General features: G+C 50.1%; 1 protein-coding gene across 1 annotated transcript; it reads right to left on the bottom strand.

The window, feature by feature from the left end:
• Window positions 1–380: 380 nt before the first annotated feature.
• On the bottom strand, window positions 381–21,950 carry MALT1 (MALT1 paracaspase). The gene is made up of 17 exons (XM_054179268.1): window positions 21,748–21,950; window positions 20,060–20,226; window positions 18,493–18,614; window positions 17,798–17,948; window positions 16,981–17,159; window positions 16,246–16,342; window positions 15,657–15,689; window positions 14,481–14,507; window positions 13,759–13,794; window positions 12,391–12,594; window positions 6,639–6,816; window positions 5,302–5,376; window positions 4,162–4,289; window positions 2,935–3,084; window positions 2,588–2,745; window positions 1,675–1,800; window positions 381–935 (listed from the first exon to the last, which is right to left on the bottom strand). The coding sequence occupies exons 1-17, from the start codon at window positions 21,906–21,908 to the stop codon at window positions 465–467; spliced, it is 2,463 nt and encodes an 820-aa protein (XP_054035243.1). The 5' UTR covers window positions 21,909–21,950; the 3' UTR covers window positions 381–464.
• Between the last annotated feature and the right edge of the window lie 1,048 nt (window positions 21,951–22,998).

A 22,998-nucleotide genomic window follows, 5' to 3' on the forward strand; every position in this document is an offset into this window, starting at 1 on the left:
AGAGAGGATTTACAGACTACACATTTATAGCAAGCATAACTCAGTAGGTACTGAGAAGCAGCTGAAATGACCCAGGGCTTTACTATCTCAGGAGAAACTCCTGACGTCACAGACAGGTTTTTACTGCACTCATCTCCTAACAGAGATACGCAGCTTCTGCCCAGCACTGCACAACTGCCTCCGCGTGGCTGCCAGAGAATGCAAGAGGGAACCCTGAGGAGTTCAGGCTCTTCCCTGTATCAAAGTCAACTGGTAGGAGAACAAAATAAAAATCATGCCTTTTTCCATCCTAAATGTATCAGTCTGGTGCAGTTTGACCTCTCAGAGCCGAAGAATTTTCATCGCCACCTCATTCCCAGTACCGTCTCTAGACTCTCCAGTCCCCCTCTCCTGAGGCCCCAGACTCCAGAAGCCGGATAAGCGGCGTGGAAAGTCCCACGCTCGGGGTCTGCTCTGAACACACATCACAGCTGCTGCTGCTTGGAGAACCTGAGGCGGTCAGAGAGAAGAAATTCCAGTTCGGCAGTGTCGTCAGTGGTCTCTACTGGTACGTTACTCCCTTCCGCAGGGGGAGAGTAACTCTGTACTTCATGTCTGGAAGCTAGTGTCTTTGAAGTCCCGTTGCAAGAACATGCCTCTGGTTGTCTGATGCTGTCTGAGCAAATGGGGTGTGGATGGTAAAATCCTGGGCAGGAGGTAGGTCGGCAGTGACTAAGGATGCAGTATTCATTTGTCACTGAACTCGTTTCCATTTGATTAGGACAAGGCTTATCAGCTGTGCAGCAGCTCTGGCGACAGTCAGCGGTTTTGAATCCGTGATGAAGGCCTAATTTAGCAATAAGGGGCTTCCCAACATCAACCTCCTTCCTCTCATCCAGCGTATCCTCTATTCCTGAATACTCGTAGTGCAAGCAAACAGTGAAGATCAAGTGTTCCTGCAAAAGGGGAAACAGCAGGGAGAGGGAAAACCAAAAAGTTACACTTCCTCTCCAAACAAACAACAGAGGAAACACTCCAAGAGGCACAGTCTACTTCTCTAGGAGCTAAAGACACCTATTAGGCAAGACTTGCTTACTGAGGACCTCTTTTGGTTCATACCTGCTCACCTGATGTTATTTCTAGAAGCACTTGGATTACACCGGCTGTCAAAAGCACTGGAGAAGAGACAGCAGGTGATGTCATGCGACAAAGATGCAGAGATAAACTTAACGGTGCCACAGCATGCTGAAACATGCCCAGGAGCACAGCTTGGAATGGAAGAAGACGTGTAAAGACCAGAGGTTCCTTCCAACCCCTGCCATTCTGTGATTCTCTTCACATCTCCTCCTAATCACCCTGTGAGATGCAGCTCTGCCTCAGGCTATTTTCTTCTTGTGCCACAGGGCTTGGCACATCCTCACAGCGTGCAGACAGATGAATTTCATAACAGTAAGCACCTTGCCAAAGTTCTGTATGGGTCTATTAAAACAAAGTGCCTTGCAGGATGACATCAGGCTTGCAGCAATTCCCTGGCTCCTATTTCTCAGCAAAGAAATCAAAGTCACTAAACTGTGCTACTAGCCATTTTGCCCTCCCAAGAACGTGGCCCTTGCTATGCCCACAGTACACGGCTGCAAGGCAACCTGCTTAATCCAAATCATCTGGAGAAGCGTGTGAGGAGCAAAGTGTATTAACCTTCAGCTTTTGCAGCGAGCTCAGCCTGGTGTAGAGGCAGTGCTTGGGGAGGTCCTTCGATAACAAATAGCTTCCTGTTTCCTCAGGAGTTCCCTTATTGGCCTCTTTAGGATCCACATCCAGGTCCTGAAGCAAGAAAGAAATGACAACTTGAAGGTGCAGAATTCGTGGATCATGAAATAATTCTCAGCCTTTGTATAAAGTCCTTCTCAAAGGGAATGAAAACAGCCTCGGAGCACTCGCAAAAGCTGCTGGACACTGTTAGCCACGGGCAGAAGGGCTTACATCTGAGCAGGTCACCCTTCCTGTCAAACTAGCTGGGCTTGCTTCAGGGCTGCTCCTTTTTTAACCTCATGTCTATGAAGTACAGTACAATTAACACCAATTCTGTGGGCTAAAAATTCAGGTATTGTGCACATTACCTCGAGTGTTTTATTCGTAAAGCATCACGGGTTTGCCCTGTCTACACAAGATTTCTGCCCCATATCCTCTTTCACAGACATCACCCAAAAAAGAGGTATTTTGTCCCCAAAGAACTTTCTATTTTACTCTTACTGTGATCAGCTGAGTAAGACCAATGGAACCACAGAGGACCACCCAGGTGCACAGAACCCTCAAGGTTCTTAGGGCAGCTATGTCCTTAGCTCACAGAGGAGCTACTGACTCCTGGAATTAAATAGAACAATACATGATACCAGACAATGAAAAACAAAGGAGCCTTTGGAAAAAGATCAGGCCAGGTTCACCTTGATGTATTTATGTATCTGCTAAAAAGAGGCACTGTACAATAAGCATGCACGTGTTTGCACAGACACAACGGGTTAGACCCAGCTGGTGACAGAGGATGGGCAGAGCGGACAACTTCTAGCTTCAGCGGTGGGAGATCACCAGGGGCCCACCAGGAAGCACTTACAAGGGCAAAGTCTGTGATGTAGGCTCTGCAAACTGCTACTTCGGGTGGCTTCTTTACTATTCGCATGTAGATGACCATGACGTTGGAAAACTCGGCTGCAAAGCCCAGCTGAATCCGAACACCACAGCTGAACTCCAGGTACCTGCTCTCTGGGAGCTCTGCGGGGAAACACCACCTCATCACGTTCCAGCCAAACCAGCACATGGGTACATTCTAACCAGAAGGCAGCATTTTTGCCTTTTTTAAATCCTGAACTTTTCCGAGCTCTAGAGCTGCTCCTCCTGCCCTCTTCCCTCTCCCCTTCCCATCGTGCCAGCAGGACCATCCAGAAGAAGGCTGTACCGTACCGTGAGCTTTGGCCCACTGGAGGTTCCGTGCCAGAGACCCTGCAGGAGACAGGGCCTGCTGAATGGGGTCAGTTAAAGCCCTTTTCTCGGACAGACTGCTGCGGATCTCCAACGCTTGCTTGCCTTCGGTGAAGTGGCACTTGCCCATATCTAAAGAGAAGGTGCATCCATAAAAACCTTGCATTTCGGAGCATCCACTGCTCAGACCTTCGCCCCCTGCAGGCTCGACCAGCACGCAACACACCTGCAGCATCCCTCTCGGCCTGCTCACGGGCCTTGCAAAAGCCATTTAAGCAGTGCCAGAGCTCCTGCCCAACTTTAACCAGCCTGCAGTTCAAATTCACTCCAGTTTATTAGGGGCTCTCTCTGTTCATTTTAATTCTTATATTCAGGGGTGGCATTTTCAGAGAGTTTTGCTGTGTGCAGAAAGGCAACACCCATGGCCTGCTAAGGGCATTCAAAAATGCCTGGAACATCTCCATTTATGAGTTGATCAAGAACTGAAATCAGGAAGGCTGTTTACCTGGAAGACCTTTAACGTGAATGCTCCTCTGGAACATTTTCAAGTGCCATCAGTGCACCAGCGTGCTCACTAGCACCCAGTACTTGCCCACACTGACAACAGCGGCTGCCACGCTGCCTGACAAATCCATCTCTCTCCCCACATGGAGATCAAAAATGAAACAAGTAATAGGTCACATGTCAGAACCCCTACAGCATGTGACACTAACCTGGCAGCTCAGATGAAGCAGTGAGAGCCAGCTGTATTGTACAGGACAATGGAGAAGTGCAGGGAAAAGGGGTGCTGGCAGAACTGTGACATATTCCTCTGGGGACAGGGAGGTGGGGGGGAAGAGCAGAGACACATCTCAGAGAATACCGACCCACTTCAGAACACCCAAAAACAATGACAAAAATTATGAGAGGAGAAAAAGGGTGAGAACTTCTTATGGAAGCTGAAAGACTGATTGGTCTGTGACCACTGCAGAATGCCAACAGGAGTCTGTCCCCCTCCTACTGCTGCTTCGAACAGGTTGACAAAGTAGGGCAAAATGTGAAGGTTTAGTGCAGGTATGCACCGCAGACAGAGGAACCTGGCCCAATGAAGCTGCTACAAAATGCAACAAGAAAGAACTAACATTCACCATGAGAAGGAGGAGATGAAAGTAGAGAAGGGTTAAGTAATGCAGGCTGAGCAGCCTGTTAGTGCAGCAAGCTGCAGTTCACCTTCTGCAACCTGATCAAGGAGCACTGTAATCTTCTTGTCTTCTAACAGACGGTGCTTCAAGAACTTCATGAAGATTCCGTTGGCCAGCCCTGGCCGCTGAATCTCAAAAGCCTCCGCTCCTTGGCACCTACGGCATCAACAGCGGGCAGGGGAAACACACAAACATCTGCATGATTAAGATCAGCATGAGGACAAAAGGAGCAAAGTTACAGTGGAAACTGGGGGAAGAAATTCTCCAGTTTGAAACCCAGGCGGGACCCAAGGCTGCCCTTCTCTCCATGCTCATCTGCAAGCAACTCGCCCTGGGAAAATTTCGGTTACAGTCAAGACCCAGACCAGAGCTGATGTCAAAGTGTTGATGTGAGAAGTTTAAATTTCCCACAGGAGAATGTGTCAAAGCTTTTTCCGACTTCAACAGCTTGCACTTGACTTGAAAACTCATAAAGGTTATTTAGCCTTCTGCTTAAGCAACCTCTTCAAATAGTCTCTTGCAGTTGTAACTCCATTATTTACCCCTAGGGTAAGAAGCACAGAGGCTACCTGTCCAATGATTCAAGGTTATATTCCTAACACCATTCTTTCTAGAAATTTAACTGGCATTGACAGGAGCCACATGACCAACAAAAGTGCAGCACACAGGTTAGTGTTCAGCACCTGCTCCACAGCGCTTGACCTTCAGGACAAGCTCTCAGTGCAGTAGGCACCGTGAGGAGCATGCAGGACAAACTTCCTTCCCCATCAGCACAGACGAATAGAACATTACAGCTCCAGCAGTAAAATTTCCTTTTTTCCTTCCCTGTGGTCTTTTGATCTTTAATAAGCAATACTCAGATGAGTAGAGCACTCCTACAAGTAGCCATGAGGAAAAGGTCAGGAACTCTGTCCAGCAGGTCTCACTGGTGCGAGCAGGAACATTTGATACCAGAACCATCACATGCGCATCTCCACTGTCGCCTGGACTGTGCCGTGAGTCACACAGCAAAGTGAAAAAGATGCAAGAAGGACAGAGATAAGGGTGTAAATTACTGGCACTGTCACATCACAGTGAGTGCTTTTCTGTAAGAGGTTAGCTATATAGACTCAACAGTCCCTTCTGGCTGCAAAACCTCTGCGACAAGGCAGGAGAACAATTTCCTTACGTCGCGTATCCGAAAACAACGTTGGCCGTAACCTTCAGCACATCCGAGATAAGGACTGTGTCATCATATTCATTTCTGCAATAAAGGGAAACAAAAAGGGGGGGAAAAGGGAAAAGAGGCATTTGAAAGCTAGTGGTAACAAGCTCTGCAGTTGGGCAAAGCACCAAACAGGCATTTTTTCCCTCTCTCCTACATCTGCGCTGCAAGACACAAATCAGCATCCTCCACACTCCTCACTCGGACAGCACAGAGGCAGCCAGGCATCAGCATTACCCAGCCGAGGGCAGGCCGCACGAACCAGTCCCTTGGAGAACGACCGCCGGAAATCAGCCGGGTTGGGTTAGGTTAGAACAGAGGCTGCATGCACATTTTGGGCTTTTTCAGACCCCTGCTGTCTGCATAGTCACCATCAAGCTTATGGAGCTTGCACAGCAGGCTGTGCAGCTGAGCTGGGTCACTGGCATGTCCTCGGCAGCCAGCTTTGGAGGCTCTACAGACACTAAAGCACAAGCAATTTTCTGCTCTAAAACGCGCCTTAGAGACCAGCCTGCAGAAGTACTGACTAAAGAGCTGATGTCAGGTGAGAGTCTAATCAGGCATAGTGGTCTCTTAACATGGAAAGAAAATAGTGCAGATGAACCCAGAGGTCCTTTCAACTTCAACCAGTCTGTAAAACAGTTAATTTTTAAGCTCTAAATAAAGATGCAACATCCTCAGCATAAGAGCAGTCCACAGGATCTGTGCCTCTTAAAAGTTCTGAAATAAGCACTGCTGTCAAACTAAGATACCTTTGATCATATGGTTGGTCCTTCCTCCCTGTAATGATGACAATAGTTAACGATGCAAGGGGAAAGGGTCATTTTTCTTCTTTAAGATGCCCAGTTTTCCATTTTTTCTAGTAAGACTAATTCTTTCCAGCTTTTAAATGACAGGAAAAGAATGTCACTGCAAACAAGAGGCAAGCAGCCAGCCATGGAAACAGAAAGTCTGATCACCAGTTTTACATTTCTATCTAAAGCCAAAGCAAGTCTCTGAATGAATCTTGTTGACTTTAAGGGCACCCACAGGCAGGCTGTGAAACGTTCAGTGCAGTGCATTCTCAGCCTGGACGGAGGAAGGCAGCCCAGCTTTCTCTCTGGACCCCAAGCTGTTCTCTCAAAGGGGCTGTTCAAGACTTTTTATTCAATTTTTAAAATAGGCTCAGTTTTAATCTGTTTCTTAGGTGAACAAACTGAACTTCCCAGCTGGTTCCCAAAGGTGCAGCAGTGACCCCCTCCCCTCCATGGCTGAGCAAAACCCATCCCTCCAACACCCACTGCCAGTCCCGGGGGCGGTACCTTCTCCGACACATATCCAGGAGGAACACATTCAGTCCTGTCTCCCTCTCCTGCATCTGTCTGAGGATGTTCTGCACACACAGGCAGTTGGCAGATCGGTAGGGATTTGGAGCATCAATAGGAACCATGAAACTGTTCCCATAGTTCTCATAGCCATGGCCAGCATAGTACAGTAAACCTGAGAGAGCAAAGCACACGAGTGAGAACAAAGCTCAGAGCACACTGCAGCAGGTCTACTCTTTAGCATGGTCACGAGCCTCAGGCACTACGGCCACGCTGCCTGGGGCAGAGGCTGATCATTCCAGCTACTCCAAGCAGTACTTCTAATCAATATACCTGCTGGCAGACAAGGGCAGGCAGGAGGGCAGGGACCGCGTTAACATCACAACACACAGGCACAACTCATGAAAAAGCCCAGTGAAGGGAACAAAGCCCCGTCATTCATGCCATGGAATTAAGGAGATGTTAGCATCAGACACACAAAGCTAGGACTCTTAAATTGCTTTGGCTGTGACCTCTACTGGAAATAACCTGTTATGTATGATATACAACTCAGAGACACGAAGAGGGAAGTGTGCCAACCATAAACACAAGCGCAATTACAACGCTTCGAGCAGCAGTGAGTCAGTGCAGAATTTTATGAGGAAAAAGAAACTCAGGCTGAGAAGTTTGGATGGATTTGTTTGCAGCTTGTTGGGTTTTGGTTGGCTTTGGTTTGCTGGGGTTTTGGTTTTGCTGGTTTTCTTCTCTCGAGTAAGAGATGCTATCACCTTGAAAATGATTGTCCTTTTAAAATTCTGTCTTTACCATAAATCACTGGCAATCCTTGAAGGTACTTTTAACTAGGGCAAAGACAGAAACACAAAAAGGAGAGAAAAACCTTGCTGCTCTAGGAAGGCATTTTGCAAGTTTTCAGATCTGCTGCTTCCTCTGTACAGTCACAGTTTCTGTTTCTCTATGTGTTTTGTTGGGGATTGTTTCCAGGAAGAGCTAATAAATATCTTTACATTTAGAGTGAGGCAGGGGGGGAAGAAGAAAAGATTATTCTGTGCTCATTTCTGGTAGGACTCCAGAGCACATTCCCTAACTGGACCTACATATCTTTGCAGTTAGACTCAAGCCTCTTGGGGGTCTACTGCACAAGCAAATTCTTGGCGTGCTTGCCTAGACAGGAAGGATTCTCCTACAGACACGTCCCTCACGTGTCAATACACAGCAGTCTGGGGGCCTCCGGGAAGGCTGGGGAGGGACTGCTCAGGATCTCAGGCAGTGATAGGACTAGGGGGAATGGAATGAAGCTGGAGGTGGGGAGATCCAGGCTGGAGGTGAGGAGGAAGTTGTTCACCATGAGAGTGGTGAAGCCCTGGAATGGGTTGTCCGGGGAGGTGGTTGAGGCCCCATCCCTGGAGGTGTTTAAGCCCAGGCTGCATGAGGCCAGCCTGATCTAGTGTGGGGTGTGCCTGCCCATGGCAGGGGGGGGTGGAACTAGATGATCCTTGTGGTCCCTTCCAACCCTGACTGATACTATGATACCTTACCATTTAGAATCTTCAGGAAAACAGGCAGCAGCTTGGTTTAAAGAGAACCTAGCAGAGAGTTAACAAAAGCTTTTCACTCTGAAGACAGGCACTGCAACTGGGGCTTAGGGTTTACTCCTGTGAATAAAGATGGCAAATCACAATGGCATGTCAATTTACATTAAGATGATCTCAGCATGAATAACCTTCCCTGCCACAGACTGCAGCTAGCAGAAGCTTGCATGATTGGATGGAATGCTCCTGCAGTCTGTTCCCAGCACTGCTCTACAGGAAGTTCCATCTTCTAAGAATGTTTATGTGTCTACAGAAGCAGCCTAAGGGTCACACACACACTTCGGTTAGTGTCTAGTGCTGCAGCCGAATAAAAGCCAGCAGAGGTAGGACAATTTATGCAGCTGGAGACTTCCAGCTCTGTTCTCACTAAAAATAGCTGCGACATTTCTGCTACTACAAAACTTGAGCATTCAGGAACAGCAGCCCAAGCCCAGCACGCTGATGCCATCTGCCCTGAAACCAGCTGGTGCAGGTGGCAGTGCCAGGTGGTTTTACCTTTGCACTGCAGGCAGCTACAAGAAGCGGAAGTAGCTCTCTCACAGAGCCCTGCCCTTTCTGTAAAGGCATAGCAAGAGACAACCATAGCCCTTCACATAAAGCCTTTGGGTTTTTCACTTGTAAGCTCTCAATCATTAACAGCTATGCCAAGACCTTGCAAACCGCTTCATTCAACCACCAGCGCTCAATGGCTGTCGTTGGGAACCGTGCAGAGCCAGGACCGGCAGCCAGCAAGGGCACACAAGGTAACTGCAGGATGCAAGGCTGCACTTGAACAAGGTGCCTGTGCCTTACTCATCTGCCAGAGCCTTGGAAAACGGCAGCAGCCTCATCGTTCATGGCACAGAATCCAGAGTGTGTGACCAAACCCCTGAACAAATAAAGGCACCACTGGGCTATTGGTAAGACTCCAGTGGTTACCTGAGACTGGCTGAAATTAAGAACCGAGTGCAGGAATCCATCCAGCTCCCTAATTAAAAGCAAACTCTTAAATTTGATTTCCACAGAGTTTGGGTCTGTACTTGAATCAGAGGTGTGTTTGAGGTTAGGTGTATGAATGCTTGCCAGAGAAGTAACTGGACTGGCTGAAATAAACCAGCCTTTGGATGTACAGCCCCGAGCATACATACCCTCAGTGAACAAGCTCAGAATAACAACCACCTTTTTCATACTCTTGGCAGATAACTGGGCTGTGCTGCTTTGATGAGCACCTGCAACAGTTAACACGTGGCGCTCAAGAGCAGAAAACAAATCTCTGCATTCCCAGAGTAAGCAAAGTAAACATGTTTGGAGGGCCTCATCAGACACTCTGACACAACAACTTTAAGTAGGCTCAAGTTCCTCACGGGCGTCAGCACTGGAGTGGTGTCTGCCCCTCTCTTGCTTTCTCTCCCTCTCTGTTGACTCGTTTTTAACAGAGCAGCCTAACTGTTTTCCGCCTTTAAATGTTCAGGTCTAAGCCTTTAATCTTTGTGGAATAGAGCACTAATTGCACCCTACATTTAGAACAACACAGACTAAGACATTAGCAGAGACATCACTATGTTTATTACTCCTGCTCTTAAGGAACAGTATCTGAAATGTCACTTTCCTGGCAGTGAGAAGGAATTCTGCCACCTCATACTGGGCACCATGAACATGTAAAACGAGGACTGAACAGAAGCAGCCACTGTGCCTCTCCTGTTTGGAGTTACGCTGACTGAAAAGGCAATAAATCGCTATCTATTTGCACCCCGACAGCTTCTTTTATGCGCTCTGTGCCACGAACAGCCACTCTCCAGCAAGAACACAGCGAAGCAGCTACTGCCCAACACTGCTGAAGGAACGGTCTGCACACCTCTCAAACACCAACTTGCTGGAGAAATACACTGGCAAAAAGATGCCTTCTAAGGGCTGTTGTATGGTGACGGTGAGAAGCTCGGTAAAGCCTTTCAGTGCTTTTCTAAACTCAAGTCAACAGGGGCAGAGAAGAATGGAGAAGGTGCAAGAATCTAACAGCTCACTCAAAGGTGCAAGGTGCATCTCCTCCCCTGGGAACAAAGAAAGAAAACTGCTGTCGGGAAGTCTACTGCAATGCCATAATTAGCCCTGAAATCCTAGAATCGTGCCATAGTTTGGAGTGGAAGGGACCTAAAGATCACTGAGTTCCAGCCCCCGAATGCCATGCAAGTTCTGGCTCTGACATGAATGCCCAAGTGTCAGCTGGGCCAGCTCTGCACCGCCAGAGCATCAGGTAGCACGCCGTTAAAAATGTCACACTGAGGAACAATCTGACCCTGTGTCCTGAAAGAAGAATGAAAACAAAAGGTTTTCTCAGGTGGGAGTTAGTGTCAGAATTCTGCCATTTAAACTGAGAACTGGCAGCACTGTTTGGTCTCTGCTCTAACTCAGTTCTGGAGTGGTTTCTGCCATCTTAGCTTCCAGGAACACGACAGAAATGTCTGCTGCTTGCAGGCGGCAGCAAACTCAAGCTCACGGAGGAACTTCTCTCACACTCCAAGCCTTTCCTGCACAAGACATGAAGGCTTTTCCTCCATGCATCAGGGTGGCCATGGCCAGCCCCAGGCAGCACAGCCAACCGTTCTGTCTTGTGCTTTCTCCCTTAAAATCAGGTCTGGGCAAGACGAGGAATCCCAACACACGAGTAAAGATCCAAGAGTCTGTGTGCTTCAGTGGCAGCGCCGCGTGCCAGACCCAGGTGGCTAGGAGAGGAGAGCTTCCCATTCTCATTAACCCTCTGTGACAAGGAGGAGTGGGTGCATGACCCAGGGAACAAAAACTTCTGAGGGAAAAAAGAGACATGGATGAAATGCTTCTTGTAGCATGCGTGCCTTGTCCCCCTGCAACAAACCAACACTGATGAGACACTGCGGTGCTATCATTAAAGTGAAGCTGCAACCTAGAGACAAAGCCTTGGATTTTTTGGCTGTTATTTCCACATCTGAAGAATTAAGGAAAACAAAGAAGGCTGCTGCCTGCTTCAGCAGCATATCCACTACTGAGCTTTGCATCTAATGTGCCGACACTGAAAGAATGAATTTTGTGCTCTCTATTCAGCCCTTCCACAGAGCTGAGACAACAGCTGTACCTGATTTCTGCCCAGACCATCTCAGTGCAACATCTCACAGCCCAGTGACACCACCAGAAAGCCAGAGCCTGTAGTCCTCAGCTCACCAAGCTCTCAGTCAGTGCTTTTCCCTATGCAGACGCTAGAGAATTACAACTTCCTTTTACAGAACCTTTTCCAGTTCCCTTTTTGAGCTGGAAGCCCAGGTCTGCACAACTCTCACGCCCTGACAAGGACATCACGAACAGCTCTGATTGCCAGGCCAGTATCACAGCAACTGAGAGGAACCAGCAATTCAAAACAAGGATTTCTACTTATCCCTGGGAGAAAGGAAGAGGACAAAAAATATTGCAGCGTATCTGTTGTGTCATGCCCCAAGTCTACAGCACAATGTTCTCCTCCAAGTTCTGTACTGCCCTGTTAGTTTACACAAGAGACACTTTGTGCCACATCCCACTCCTCTCCAGCCCAACCCACCTGGTACTGGAGTGCAGCTCACTGCCAAGGCAGAGCTGGTAAGCGAGGACAGAGAGAGCAGAGCACCCCTCCCAGAGACAAGAAGGATGGAAATCCAGACATCCAGCAGAAAGACAGGAGATAAATGGCAGGATTCAGCAGCAAGCCCAGAACACATTCCATGCTGAGCCATTCCCCAACAGAAAGACAACCCAGCAGAGTGGGACCAGCCAGCCCCAGCCCACATCATTACCTTGCAGCCTGGGGAAGCGGGGAGGAGCACAGAAGAGCAGATTATGAAGAAGGTGCTTAAGAGGTGTTTAAGAGTGCTGCCCAAGGCTACATGGAGTCTTGCACACTGCAGTTACAGTTCAACTTCTCTGCTACTACTTTGTTAGCCAACAAAGGTGCACTGCAGGTTTAGAAGTGGTTAAAGAAAAAATGCCAAACATTTTCTGTGTCCTAAGAATACAGAAATGCTACCACCTGGAGTCAAAGGATGTGCTGGGGAGTGTTTTCAGCTGCCTTTTCCCATTCCCTCCCGGGAGTTTGGCTCGCTATCCCATAGTGAGCTGGCAGGGGTACTTGATACACCCCAAACCAGACCTACTTCAGAAGGACTATCATCACACATTCTTACCATATACTCCTTTGTCCAGCAGAAGTAAAAATTCACTCACTGCATTTCGCATCTCAGACGCAGTGAGATCCAGCAAAGAGACAACTTTGAAATCCAGCTGCCTTAGCAGGTTGGTCAGGTCATAGACATCCACCATCGGAGCCTTCAGTTGGGGGTGATTCCAGTAGCTCATGTTTCCTATTAACAGAGCTACCTTGTCTGTGGCTGCAAAGGCACAAGGGCAAACAAAACCACATCATTCAGAGGGAAGGGTCCTGATGTCCTCAGAGTTTGAGATGCTCCTTCTGATTTTGGTTCGAAATGATTCTCTCACAAGCAAACGTAGCAGCAACCAAAGAAGAAAAAGGCACAGCCAGAGAAATGCTTCAGAGACTTCTAGCCTGTCTTTTATCCAAAAAATGCACAGTAGGTTACAGAAAGGAGCTGGTTCAAAGCAAAGCACTTCCTTGTTTGCTCCTCCTCCCCTCCAAGGGCAATTACTGTCCCACAGCTCTGGTGGCAATCCTGTGAATGCCCCAAAGCTGCTTCAGAGTCAGCAGTCCTGCACAGGGAGATCCAGAGGAGAATCTCTGCCTGTAGTTTCAAGGTCTAACATTTTATCTCCTTCAGACAAGAGGTTTTCAACATTTTTGCAGCTGGAAAACCTCCAAGGTCTTGACCAGCCTAAACTATTTTGAACAGCAGAGACTGAGTCACAGTGGCACACTGTCACTGAAGCACACTTGTAAAAGCACAAGCTTTCTAGTTCATGTAGAAAAGATGAGCCAGGCCTGGGGAAGCACCTGATGTTCCCTCTCACACTGATGAGCCCGAGAGCGGCAAAATGCTGCCAGAGGCCAGCAGCCTTTCCACCCGGTTCAGCACTGACTAAAGAAGGTGCCTGAGCACCAGGCCACTGCAAGAAGGCAAGTCAAAATCCCCAGGACGAGACGCTTACGCTACACATCTGTCTGGACGGGCTCCAGCTCAGGACCAAAGCACCCACACACTGCACAGGAAGAGCTGAGCTTGCAGGGACAGACCCCCAGCCCTTCCTATCACATCATCCCAGCTCCACTGTCTCCAGCTCTCCAAGGATTTGAAGTACTGGTGTAACATACTGGCTAAGGTCACAGCCAGAGGAATCTGAAACAGTAAGCTGAAACAGAGGAGTTGTAGATGCTTCGAGTCACTAAAAATAGGGGTGTCCTCACCATGCTTTACTACTGAAAGGGCACTCAAGCCGTGTAACTGACTGACAGCACACAGCAGCCTCCCTCCTGCAGCTACTCACCGGAGCTGTGGCAGAAGCAGCTCTATTCAGAAGCGGCAAAACCTCTCTCCTAGATATGAAACACATCTGCTCATTACAGCTACTCATCAACTTACCTACAGGTCTGTGACTTGACTCTTCTTGCAGGTCTGCTTGGAAGAGATTGAAAGAGCAGGCTGTCAGTAACTGCAGTCACAGCTGCCCACATCAGAAAGTGACCTGTGCAGTCTGTTGGAACTGCTTGGCCTCAAATGTTACAAGTTTGAGACAAGAAAAGTGCTCTTTTATGTTTGGTTTGGGTGGTGTTTTGGGGTGATGTGGTGGCAGCAAATATAGCCTCATAGGATCTGAATGGCTAGTTCTATAACTGGAGAAATAAATGCTTGCAGTAAAACATACAGATGCCTAAGGCACAAACCTCAAACATGCCTCAGATGACACTAGCTGCTCCAGCTGAAACTTAAGCAATACAGCAGTACACCTCACACCTTTGACCCTTAACCACCCAAGAAAGCTGCAGCACCCTAAAACTTAAGAGCTCAAAGAAGCCACAGACAAGAGAACAAAAGCTAACTCCCTTCTGCATTTGTACAAGCAGCAGAGAAGAGCAGCTGTGTGGTTTTACAAAGATAACTGCAACCCTGTGATTCATTATCTGCTTCAATTTACTGGAAGCGGAAAGCTGGGCTGCTCCTAACATGGCATCTGCCCCTAATAAACCCCCAGTTGCAAGTGAGTCCAAACACTGCAAATTATATACTATAACCCAGCTAGGAGTCAGTAATGTGTGACAGCAAGGGAGGATGTGGGGTTAACACTTTCAGAACTGAACACTCACCTGGATTTGGAAGATCGCTTAGGTCACCTGTGAAGAGATGATACCAGCAAAATCAGTTTAATCAAGTCAAAAATCATTCACTATCATGCCATTAACAGACAGCACTCTCTCTCTAAAGCACTTTTTGCTTTGCACTTCTGGAAGTCTGCCCTTTCATGCTGACATGCAGAGAAGAGAGAATCCCACACCCCTATGCTGAGCTGCACGTTATGCTAGAGCAGAGCTGACAGCAGAGGAGAAACACAACCTCAGCCCCACAGGCATGCAAAAGCAGCTGGAATGAACCAGAGCCCATTTGGAAAAAATAGAGGTTTGAAAGGTTGCTGAAGCCCCAACTTCCTGAGCAAGAAATCTCACTTTGTAAAGCCACATCTACTCAGAAAGACCTCAGGTGCCACGTTCAAGCATTCTCGGCTACCACAGGTTTCACCTCTTTACTCTGAGAACACTGGAAACTGTCTGTGGGAGAACTGATCTCTCAGAGTTTAGCTCCAAGGAAATTCTCCAGTTTCATGAAAAAACGGGGCAGAGAGGCATTCACCCAACTTTGCAGTGCATTTGGTTTTCCCTTTGTTGGTAGGGAGGTAAGCAGGGGGATGCTGCTGCTGCAAGCAGCCTTCCATCTTTGTACCTAATGCCCTGCGATGTAAACATTTGAGGTGCTCGTGAAGCAAGGGATGGTATCAACACACTTCTTCCTCCACGCTGCAGCAACACAACTGGGGACAGAAACCATCCTAATCAGGCTGCTGGGAATGTCTCTCGCGGACACAGAGCTGACAGTGGAACTAGCTCTGTCCAGCTCTCCAAGGCTGCCCAGGCTCCTAAACCTGGTTCAGCCTTTCTTGTCAGGATGGTGCCTCCTGAGCCCAGCCAAAGAAATCTCCAGATCCTGACATTTCTCTAAGTAAAGGGCACAAAAGCAGGGCAAGAATCCGACAACTCCGAATACTCTAGAAGAAGAATGCAGCCTGTGTTTTCTCCCTGGTGCTCTAGATCATGGTGCAGAGGCAAAGAAGAGAGAGGCACATGCAGAAGGAAGGTTGCATCACCCATCAGTGTTTAAAATAGACCACAGCTCTGAACCCACACAGGCTTTTCAGCAGCGTGCTCAACAATCCATCATCCCCGTCATTAGTGTTTAAAAACTGATTCACAGCTGAGGGTTGACTTTACCTTCTGCGCACTCCACCGCCACAGCTTTCCTTCCTTGTGTTTTAAGAGGGGAGAAATGGGAAGAAAAGGGCTCTGAGTTATGAGAGCTGGCACAGAAACTGGAAGACGAAGGTCACTGCCAAGCATCTCTGCATCCTGGCTCATGTCTTTGCAGTACAAATCAGCGCTGACTACAACGCTGTGTAGTAATTGTTACCCAAGCTCAGGAGTACTGAACTCCGCTGTCTCTTGGGACAGGAAAGACAGAAGGCTTCGGCAACAGCACTCCCAGCTGTACCTGGACACTCTTCTCTTGGCTGCAAATGCAGGCATGCACATTCAGCAGTCTTTCCTGCTCGCTGTGAATAATCTCACCCATGCTGACTGCTGAAGGCCTCCCTGTCAGGTAGTCCTTATCCCCAGCAAGGCTTAAAATGGCATTCTTTGAAGTCAAGAACCCAAAAAGATCAGCTTGCAACATTACATCCATGCAAGGGGCAGCAATGCCCAAGGGTGGTAGTGTTTCTGCGCTGGTTACCATAAAGACCCAAAGCACTGGGCAACTGACAATGCTCTAAAATTCCATTGGCTGCAAGAAAAAACTCTTTACCTATGATGACTTCTATCTTCTGGCTGTCCTGCTCCTCCTGCTCATTGAATACGCGACACCAGTATGTCCCCTGGTGTTCCACATCAGCAGATGGTACCTAGGCAAGCAGCACCACAGTCATCCTGCCAGACCCCCAGAAATACCTGCACCAGTTTCATTGGAGCCCACATGGCAGAGAAACAAAAAAGCCAGACCGAATCCCAAAGCTGCTGGTACCCTCAGCGCTTCAGCAAGCTGGACAGTATGTGTGCTCTGGAACGCTTTCCAGACCTGAAGAAAGAATGCAAGTCCACCTCACAGGCTTAATATGCCTCAGGTGCTGCATGCACCAGCTTATCATAGTATCAGTCAGGGTTGGAAGGGACCACAAGGATCATCTAGTTCCAACCCCCCTGCCATGGGCAGGGACACCCCACACTACAAACCAGAGCACTTTGCAATGCAGGGCAAAAAGAGAACCTCGCTCTCTTACTGGCAATCTTTGTCATGGCGGTGTCACAATCCAAAGCCTTACTTCCCATCATTGCCACCTGAAACACGCTTGGGACTAAAACTGTGATCCTGAAAGCCTCAGAAGTTTGGGAAGCCACAGAGCAGGAGAATAGCTCACAGCCAGCTCTTCTGTAAGAGATTCCAACCCTATGGAGAAGCTGATTTTCTCCAAGCAAGCTCTAAGTGATAAGTTAAAGGTGGTTAGATATTAGTCCCCAAGGCTGGCACTTCACAGCAACTTACCATGTAGACATTTTTGCCCTCATTTTCCAAAGCAAATCCATTTCTGAACCACTGGTAATGTGGAATTGGGTTTCCAGCAGCTCCACATTCTAGTACCAGGGCATCCCCCACTGTCAGGGTTTGTGGCTGAGGCTGAATACAAATCTGCAACTTGTTTTCAGGCCAAGCCACTGAGCTCCCTTGAAAGAGAGGAAGAAAGGAAAGGGTGAGACAATCTTCACTGCACATAGACTAAGAAGAATTGACAACACACGGCCACACCTTCCTGCAGCTACAACAGACTCTTCTAAGAGCAAGGAAATTCAGCTACCTGTCCTTTAAGAGTGAGCTAGAAATGAATAGCAACAGCTAAGATAAGGGGCTAATACGTCTGAGGCCAAGATGCAAAAAGGTCAGCTCTGAAATGACAGTGCAACAGCTTCTGCTCTTCCATGGGAAGACTGGTTCCGCTTCTCTCTCCTTTCACGTGCAGGATGCAGTGGAAAACACCTTTGACTGCTGACACAAGCCAAAGAAGTACTCACAGTCTGATGACAGCACAGCTGATTTCTATCTTGCTGATCTTTAGGCCAATTCTTTTTGTTCTGACAAAGAATTTCCTTTCTGCTGGGCCTTGTCCAATTTATCTTTCCTGTCTGGCACCTCTCTCAGACTGGGAGAATCTACTGCGATCTGCAAGGGTGACTGGAAGGGAGATCTCCACTGCACTACCCGCCAAACGCCAGCCCAGGCTCCTCACAGCGCAGGAGACTCTCTTTCCACTCCCCACCGCCCGGCGGGACGAAGGCTCTCAGGGGAGCGTGTTTCTGCCACTCACCGGGAGGCGCACCCTGGGGATCACACACATCCAGCCGTGCCCAGCGACTGAAGGCAAAGGAGGAGTCCCTGCTGACCCGGCAGATGTAGAAGCCGGAATCACGGACGGCCACTGGACTCAGGACCAGCTCCGGAGAATTGCCGTGGGGAACCTGAGCCGCAGGTGGACCAAGAAATGCCGACGCTCAGTGGGGTTGACCCGAACCGGCTTCAGGCTACTCATTTCAACACCCACAGCACCAGCCTCGGCTCCTTCGCTCCAAACTCCCGCAGGAGCAGCCTCTGCCAGAGCTCAGGGCCTGGCTTTCTTCCAACAACAATTCAGTGGCCCCTTTTAAAGACAGTCCTCTTGAAAAACTCTTCCTGAAACTACTAACTTTTACCTTTCTCCTCAAAGAACTCTGAGTAATTTCTTAAGCACTATTCTGACCAGCGTGTGTGTGTTTCATTCTGCTCCAGTCTTAAGATACACTCAGCTATTACCAGGAAGCTGGAATTTTAATTCACAGAAAAACAGTTTCTCACCACCTCTGTATTTTAACTGAAATGAGCAGGAATGACTGCAATTGTGGTTTTTAAGCCACGATTTGGGATGATCTAGATACACTTTTAGAAAGATACAAGAAATGAGCTAGAACGTCAGCCCTAATAGCAACTTAAGCCCAAACCTGCTGCATTTTTAACACCAACTATTACCTCTTTATCCTGCTTGAACCACTGGTAATGCACAAATGGGTGTCCTGCTGCCCAGCAACACAGCTTGACAACCTGACCAGAGAGCACTGCTTGAGAGTCTGGCTGGACAGTAACCTCTATACCTTTAGGAAAGAATTTGCACATAGGGAAGTTACTCACAAATACAATTCCACCCTTTAGATTTGCATTTAAATTGTCCTTTAAGCAAAGGAAGTTTCTGCCATCCAATACACTCATAAATCCTTTGCTGCTCCCGCCCGAGAGACACTGGCTCTGGGACTCCAGGATTCTCTGTGTGTCGCCTCAAACAGCCACGTCCTGGCTTGCAACAATTCACCTCTACCATAAAGGTGCTGAAGTAGATCCACGGCTGAGCAGCGGCTCTGAGATGCACCCTCATTATCCAGTGCAACATTTTAACTATGGCTTACAGGCCGTGGCTTCTTCCCTCACACTGTCCAAAGAACAGGGCAGCTATGCAGGGTGAGTGCCCAGCTGCCCGTGGGCGAGGAATGCCAGCTGCTGTACTGCCCGCAGGAGCAAGGCCAAGGCGCTCACGACCAAGGCAATGAACCTCTGCAGCTGGCTGCCAAGCAGCTGGAGGAGGAACCTTGTGAAGATCAGAGGGCCCTGGCTGGGTTCCCACTAACCAAGCAAGGCTACAACAACAAACCCACAGCGCTGCCCAACAGCTCCTGAAGGCTGCAGCACCCGAGCCAAGACCTTCGCCTCCTTCACTGCAATGCTCAGAGGGAAGCGGATGCCCCTGGGGATGCTGCCGAGCCATAGGGAGGCCATGCTCAACAGCCATGCCTGTGCTCCTCAGCTCTCTGCCCAAGCCATGCTGCATGGCTCCTGCAGGGCAGACAGCCGGGGTTAGGCTGCAGCCCCCGCAGAGGAGCATCTCTGTGCAGGGCTGAGCCTCTGGAGCCGGCAGCGGCGGGCGCCAGGCTCCGCTCCTTTCCCTCCAGCCCAGCTGGGGACGCCTGCTTGGTAAGAATTGTCCACTTGAGACCTGGCTGAGCTTCTGCTGCAGCTCTGCTGTGTGATGGTGTCAGTGCAGAGACCTGCAGCTCCAGCTTTGGCACCCAGGACTGATGAACTGGAGCTGCATGGCTGGCAGGCAGTGCCGGGAGCACCGGCAGGCCCCGCTCCGTGCTGGCTGCTGCTTCAATCAATTAACCCTCTGCATTACTTTCACTTTCTGACCTGGGGGCAGTGCCAGTCCTGGCTGCAGCTAAGGCAAGCTGAGCTCAAGCAGCTGGCTGGCAGCACTGCTTGTCTGTCCAGCTCCAGCACTGATTCTGTGTGCATCTCCCAAAGGCAAAGTTGGATAGAGAGCCTGAGGCAGCAGAGGGAGAGACAGCAGCCAAGCCCAACTTTACAGTACATTAAGCCTACTTATCTACTTGCCTTACTTTTAATCTCAGAACAATATGAGGCAATTACTCTGGGAATCACAAGAATACCAATTACCAGAACTTAAACACTAAAAATGTTTTTACTTACTGTAGAAAACAGATACTTCTGTGTTTCTGGTGTAAAAGAGACACAAACCAGAACTGACCTGGATAGCTAAGGCATCGGAGAGCCTCTGTGTGCTCCAGGGCCTGCAAGAACTCCACAAGCTCCACCACAGTGCAACCTCGATCTCCCAGCAGCTTCAGGAGGCTCCAGCTGGGACTTCCCTTAGGCTCCAGCACTTTGAGGGAGCACTGCTCTAAATCCAGAGGGCTGTAAAATAATGTGAGAAAGACAGGGCATAGACCTTAGTCTTTTTCCTCAGAAAGAAGTCAGTTAAAAAATGCTTGTAGACAAACAAAAATATTGAGAAAAAAAGTAATGAGCTGGGAAATTCCCAGCTGACTGGGACACAGCTGCAGTATTTCCTTCAAGCTTCAGGACTACGGAAGTCATACAGTGACACCTCCACAGACAGACAGTGGCATTAGCGAGTTGTATGCTCCAAGGAGATGCTTGCACCTAACAATCCTGAGCAAACACATTACAAAATCTTCTAATGTTCACTTCACGACGTCTCGGCAGAAAAAGCAGCACAGCACACTTCATTTTCAGGTGCCTAAAGCAGAAACAGTCACGGGTGAGTCGGAATCTAACTTGAAAGTCCCGGAAGACTTTGATTTCAGATTAGCTGTTGAAGTGACTGCTGCAGCTTCTACTGCCACAGTGCATTTAACTCCTCCACTAAGTTCCTCTCCAGGTACAAACACAAATAGTTTTCAGTTTGGCTTTAAGTCTTTGTGCACTTTCAGTCCCGGCAGATGAAAATAACACAGATAAGGAACGCACGCAGCTATAGAAAGGGAGTGCAAGTTTTTGCATTCCCACCAAAAAGGTTATTCAGTGTTTCATTAAATGAGTGACACGCAAACCCAGAGGGCAGGTATTTTCACTCATCACAGCCCACGTTACCGGGTAACACACCGAGAAGCAGGCAGCCACAGGCCCCTCAGAGGCTGTAGTCCTCGGGGTCTAGCTTTCTGTGTTCATAAACGCTCCTGCCAGCGACAGGACATAAGCCCACAGTGCACCCTCAGGGCCGCACTTGAAATGCCCAGGCTGGAGATGCCACCCTCAGCAAAACCTTGAAAAGCCACAGGAAGTAAAGCGATCAGGAAGCCATCTAGAGAATGTGACCTAGGCAGAAAGAGCTGAAGAAAACGAACGCCACGAGAGAAGCTCCAGGGACCTGCCAGAGAAGTCGTTCCCTGCCTAGGGCACTGCTGCCACACTCCGCTGTGGGAAGCACCAGGGGCTAAGCACCAAACGACGCTGCCTGCACCGTTACTTCTTCGCTGAAAGCCCTCACATGGGACTCGGCAAACAGCGCCTGGAGCCGGGCGACGTGCCCTCCCCACCGCCCGCCTCAGCGCAGGGTGGGTCCCGCCGGCTCTGCAGGGACGGGCTCGGCAGGATGGCTCACCGCGGACTCGGGTGGAAGCGCCGCAGAGCAACGAGTACGAGCTTTACCGGGAGGCCGACGCTGACCCATCCTCGCTGCCCACCACAGCCCTCAGGACCGACCCTGCCGGTCGGCCACACACCGCCAGCTCTCGCCAGCCGGTGGGCTACAGCGCGGCCCCAGGGCAGTGCCGGAAGCGACCCCGGCCTGGACCTCCGACCCCAAGATGGCACCTCAGCCTTCATCCGGCCCTTCCGCCACCCGGGCCCCGCGGTTCCCCGGCGCAGCCCTCGCCGAGACCCTCCGCCGTCCCTACCGCGGCCCGTCCTCACCTCAGCCGGACCCTGCCGCGGCTCCCCGCTCGCTGTGCCAGGTCCCGCCAGCCCTTTCCGGGTGCTGCCCGGTCCAGCAGCTCACTGAGCCTCCGGAACAGCGGTTCGGCCAAGTGGCTGAGGGGCAGCGGCGCCGGCGTGCTCCGCACCGGCTCCGACATCGCCCCGCTCCTCCTTCCCCAGCGGCGGCGAGGCACGGCCCGCCGGGGCGGTGCTGCCGCCCGGAAGGACACGCCGAGCTGCGCCACGGGCTGCGGCCCGGCTCGGCCCGGCCCGGCGCGCGTGCCTGGGGCCCGGCCGCGCTGCCGCGCGCGCCGCCGCTTCCCGCCCTGCGCTGAGGCCTGTGGCCTTGGGCAGAGGAGGGAGGTGTGCCCTCGGCCCGCTGCGGGCCGCGCCAGGGAGCCGCGCAGGGCCTTGGCTTGCCTGCTGTGAGAGGGGAAGGCCGGGTGTCTGGGTTTGAGGCCCGGGCAGCTGGCACCGAGGGCCAGGTCCGAGTGAGAGACGAGCTGGGTGGCAGGTGAACCAGGCAAAAAACGAGACGCTCAGCCTTGGAGGCTTGTTTGGAGGAGAGGACTTTACCTAACAACAGCCAGCACAGCTGTGGGTTCCCCTGTGACACACACAGAGTACAGAATTAACCAGGCTGGAAAAGACCTCAGAGCTCACTGAGTCCAGCCTCTCACCCAGCACCATCTGATCAACTCAACCATGGCACCAAGGGCCTCAGCCCTCAGCTCTTCCACTCTCAGTGGCTCTCAGCCACTCTGACCCCAGCCTGTAGCACTGCCTGGGGTTGCTGTGGCCAAAGTGCAGAACCTGGCACTTGGATGTGTTCAATCTCCTGCCCTTGGCCTCTGCCCATCTGCCCAGCCTGTCCAGGTCCCTCTGCAGAGCCTCTCTAGCCTCCAGCAGATCAACTCCTGCGCCCAGCTTGGTGTCATCTGCAAATTTACTGCTGATGGACTCGATGCCCTCATCCAGATCATCAATCAAGATATTGAACAGGCTGGGGCCCAGCACTGATCCCTAGGAGACACCACCAGTGCCTGGCCGCCAGCTGGATGTGGCACCATTCACCACCACTCTCTGGGCTCAGCTTCCAGCCAGTTCCTAACTCGGCTCAGAGTGCTGCTGTCCAAGCCAGGGGCTGACAGCTTGGCCAGGTGAGAGAAAGTTCAGTTCTCCCACACACACAAAGAAACCACAGCTAACTCAATTGGAGAAGCAGAAATGAGATAAGCTACATTTACC

Source organism: Dryobates pubescens (genome assembly GCF_014839835.1).
Source record: "Dryobates pubescens isolate bDryPub1 chromosome Z unlocalized genomic scaffold, bDryPub1.pri SUPER_Z_unloc_1, whole genome shotgun sequence".
NCBI lineage: Eukaryota > Metazoa > Chordata > Aves > Piciformes > Picidae > Dryobates > Dryobates pubescens.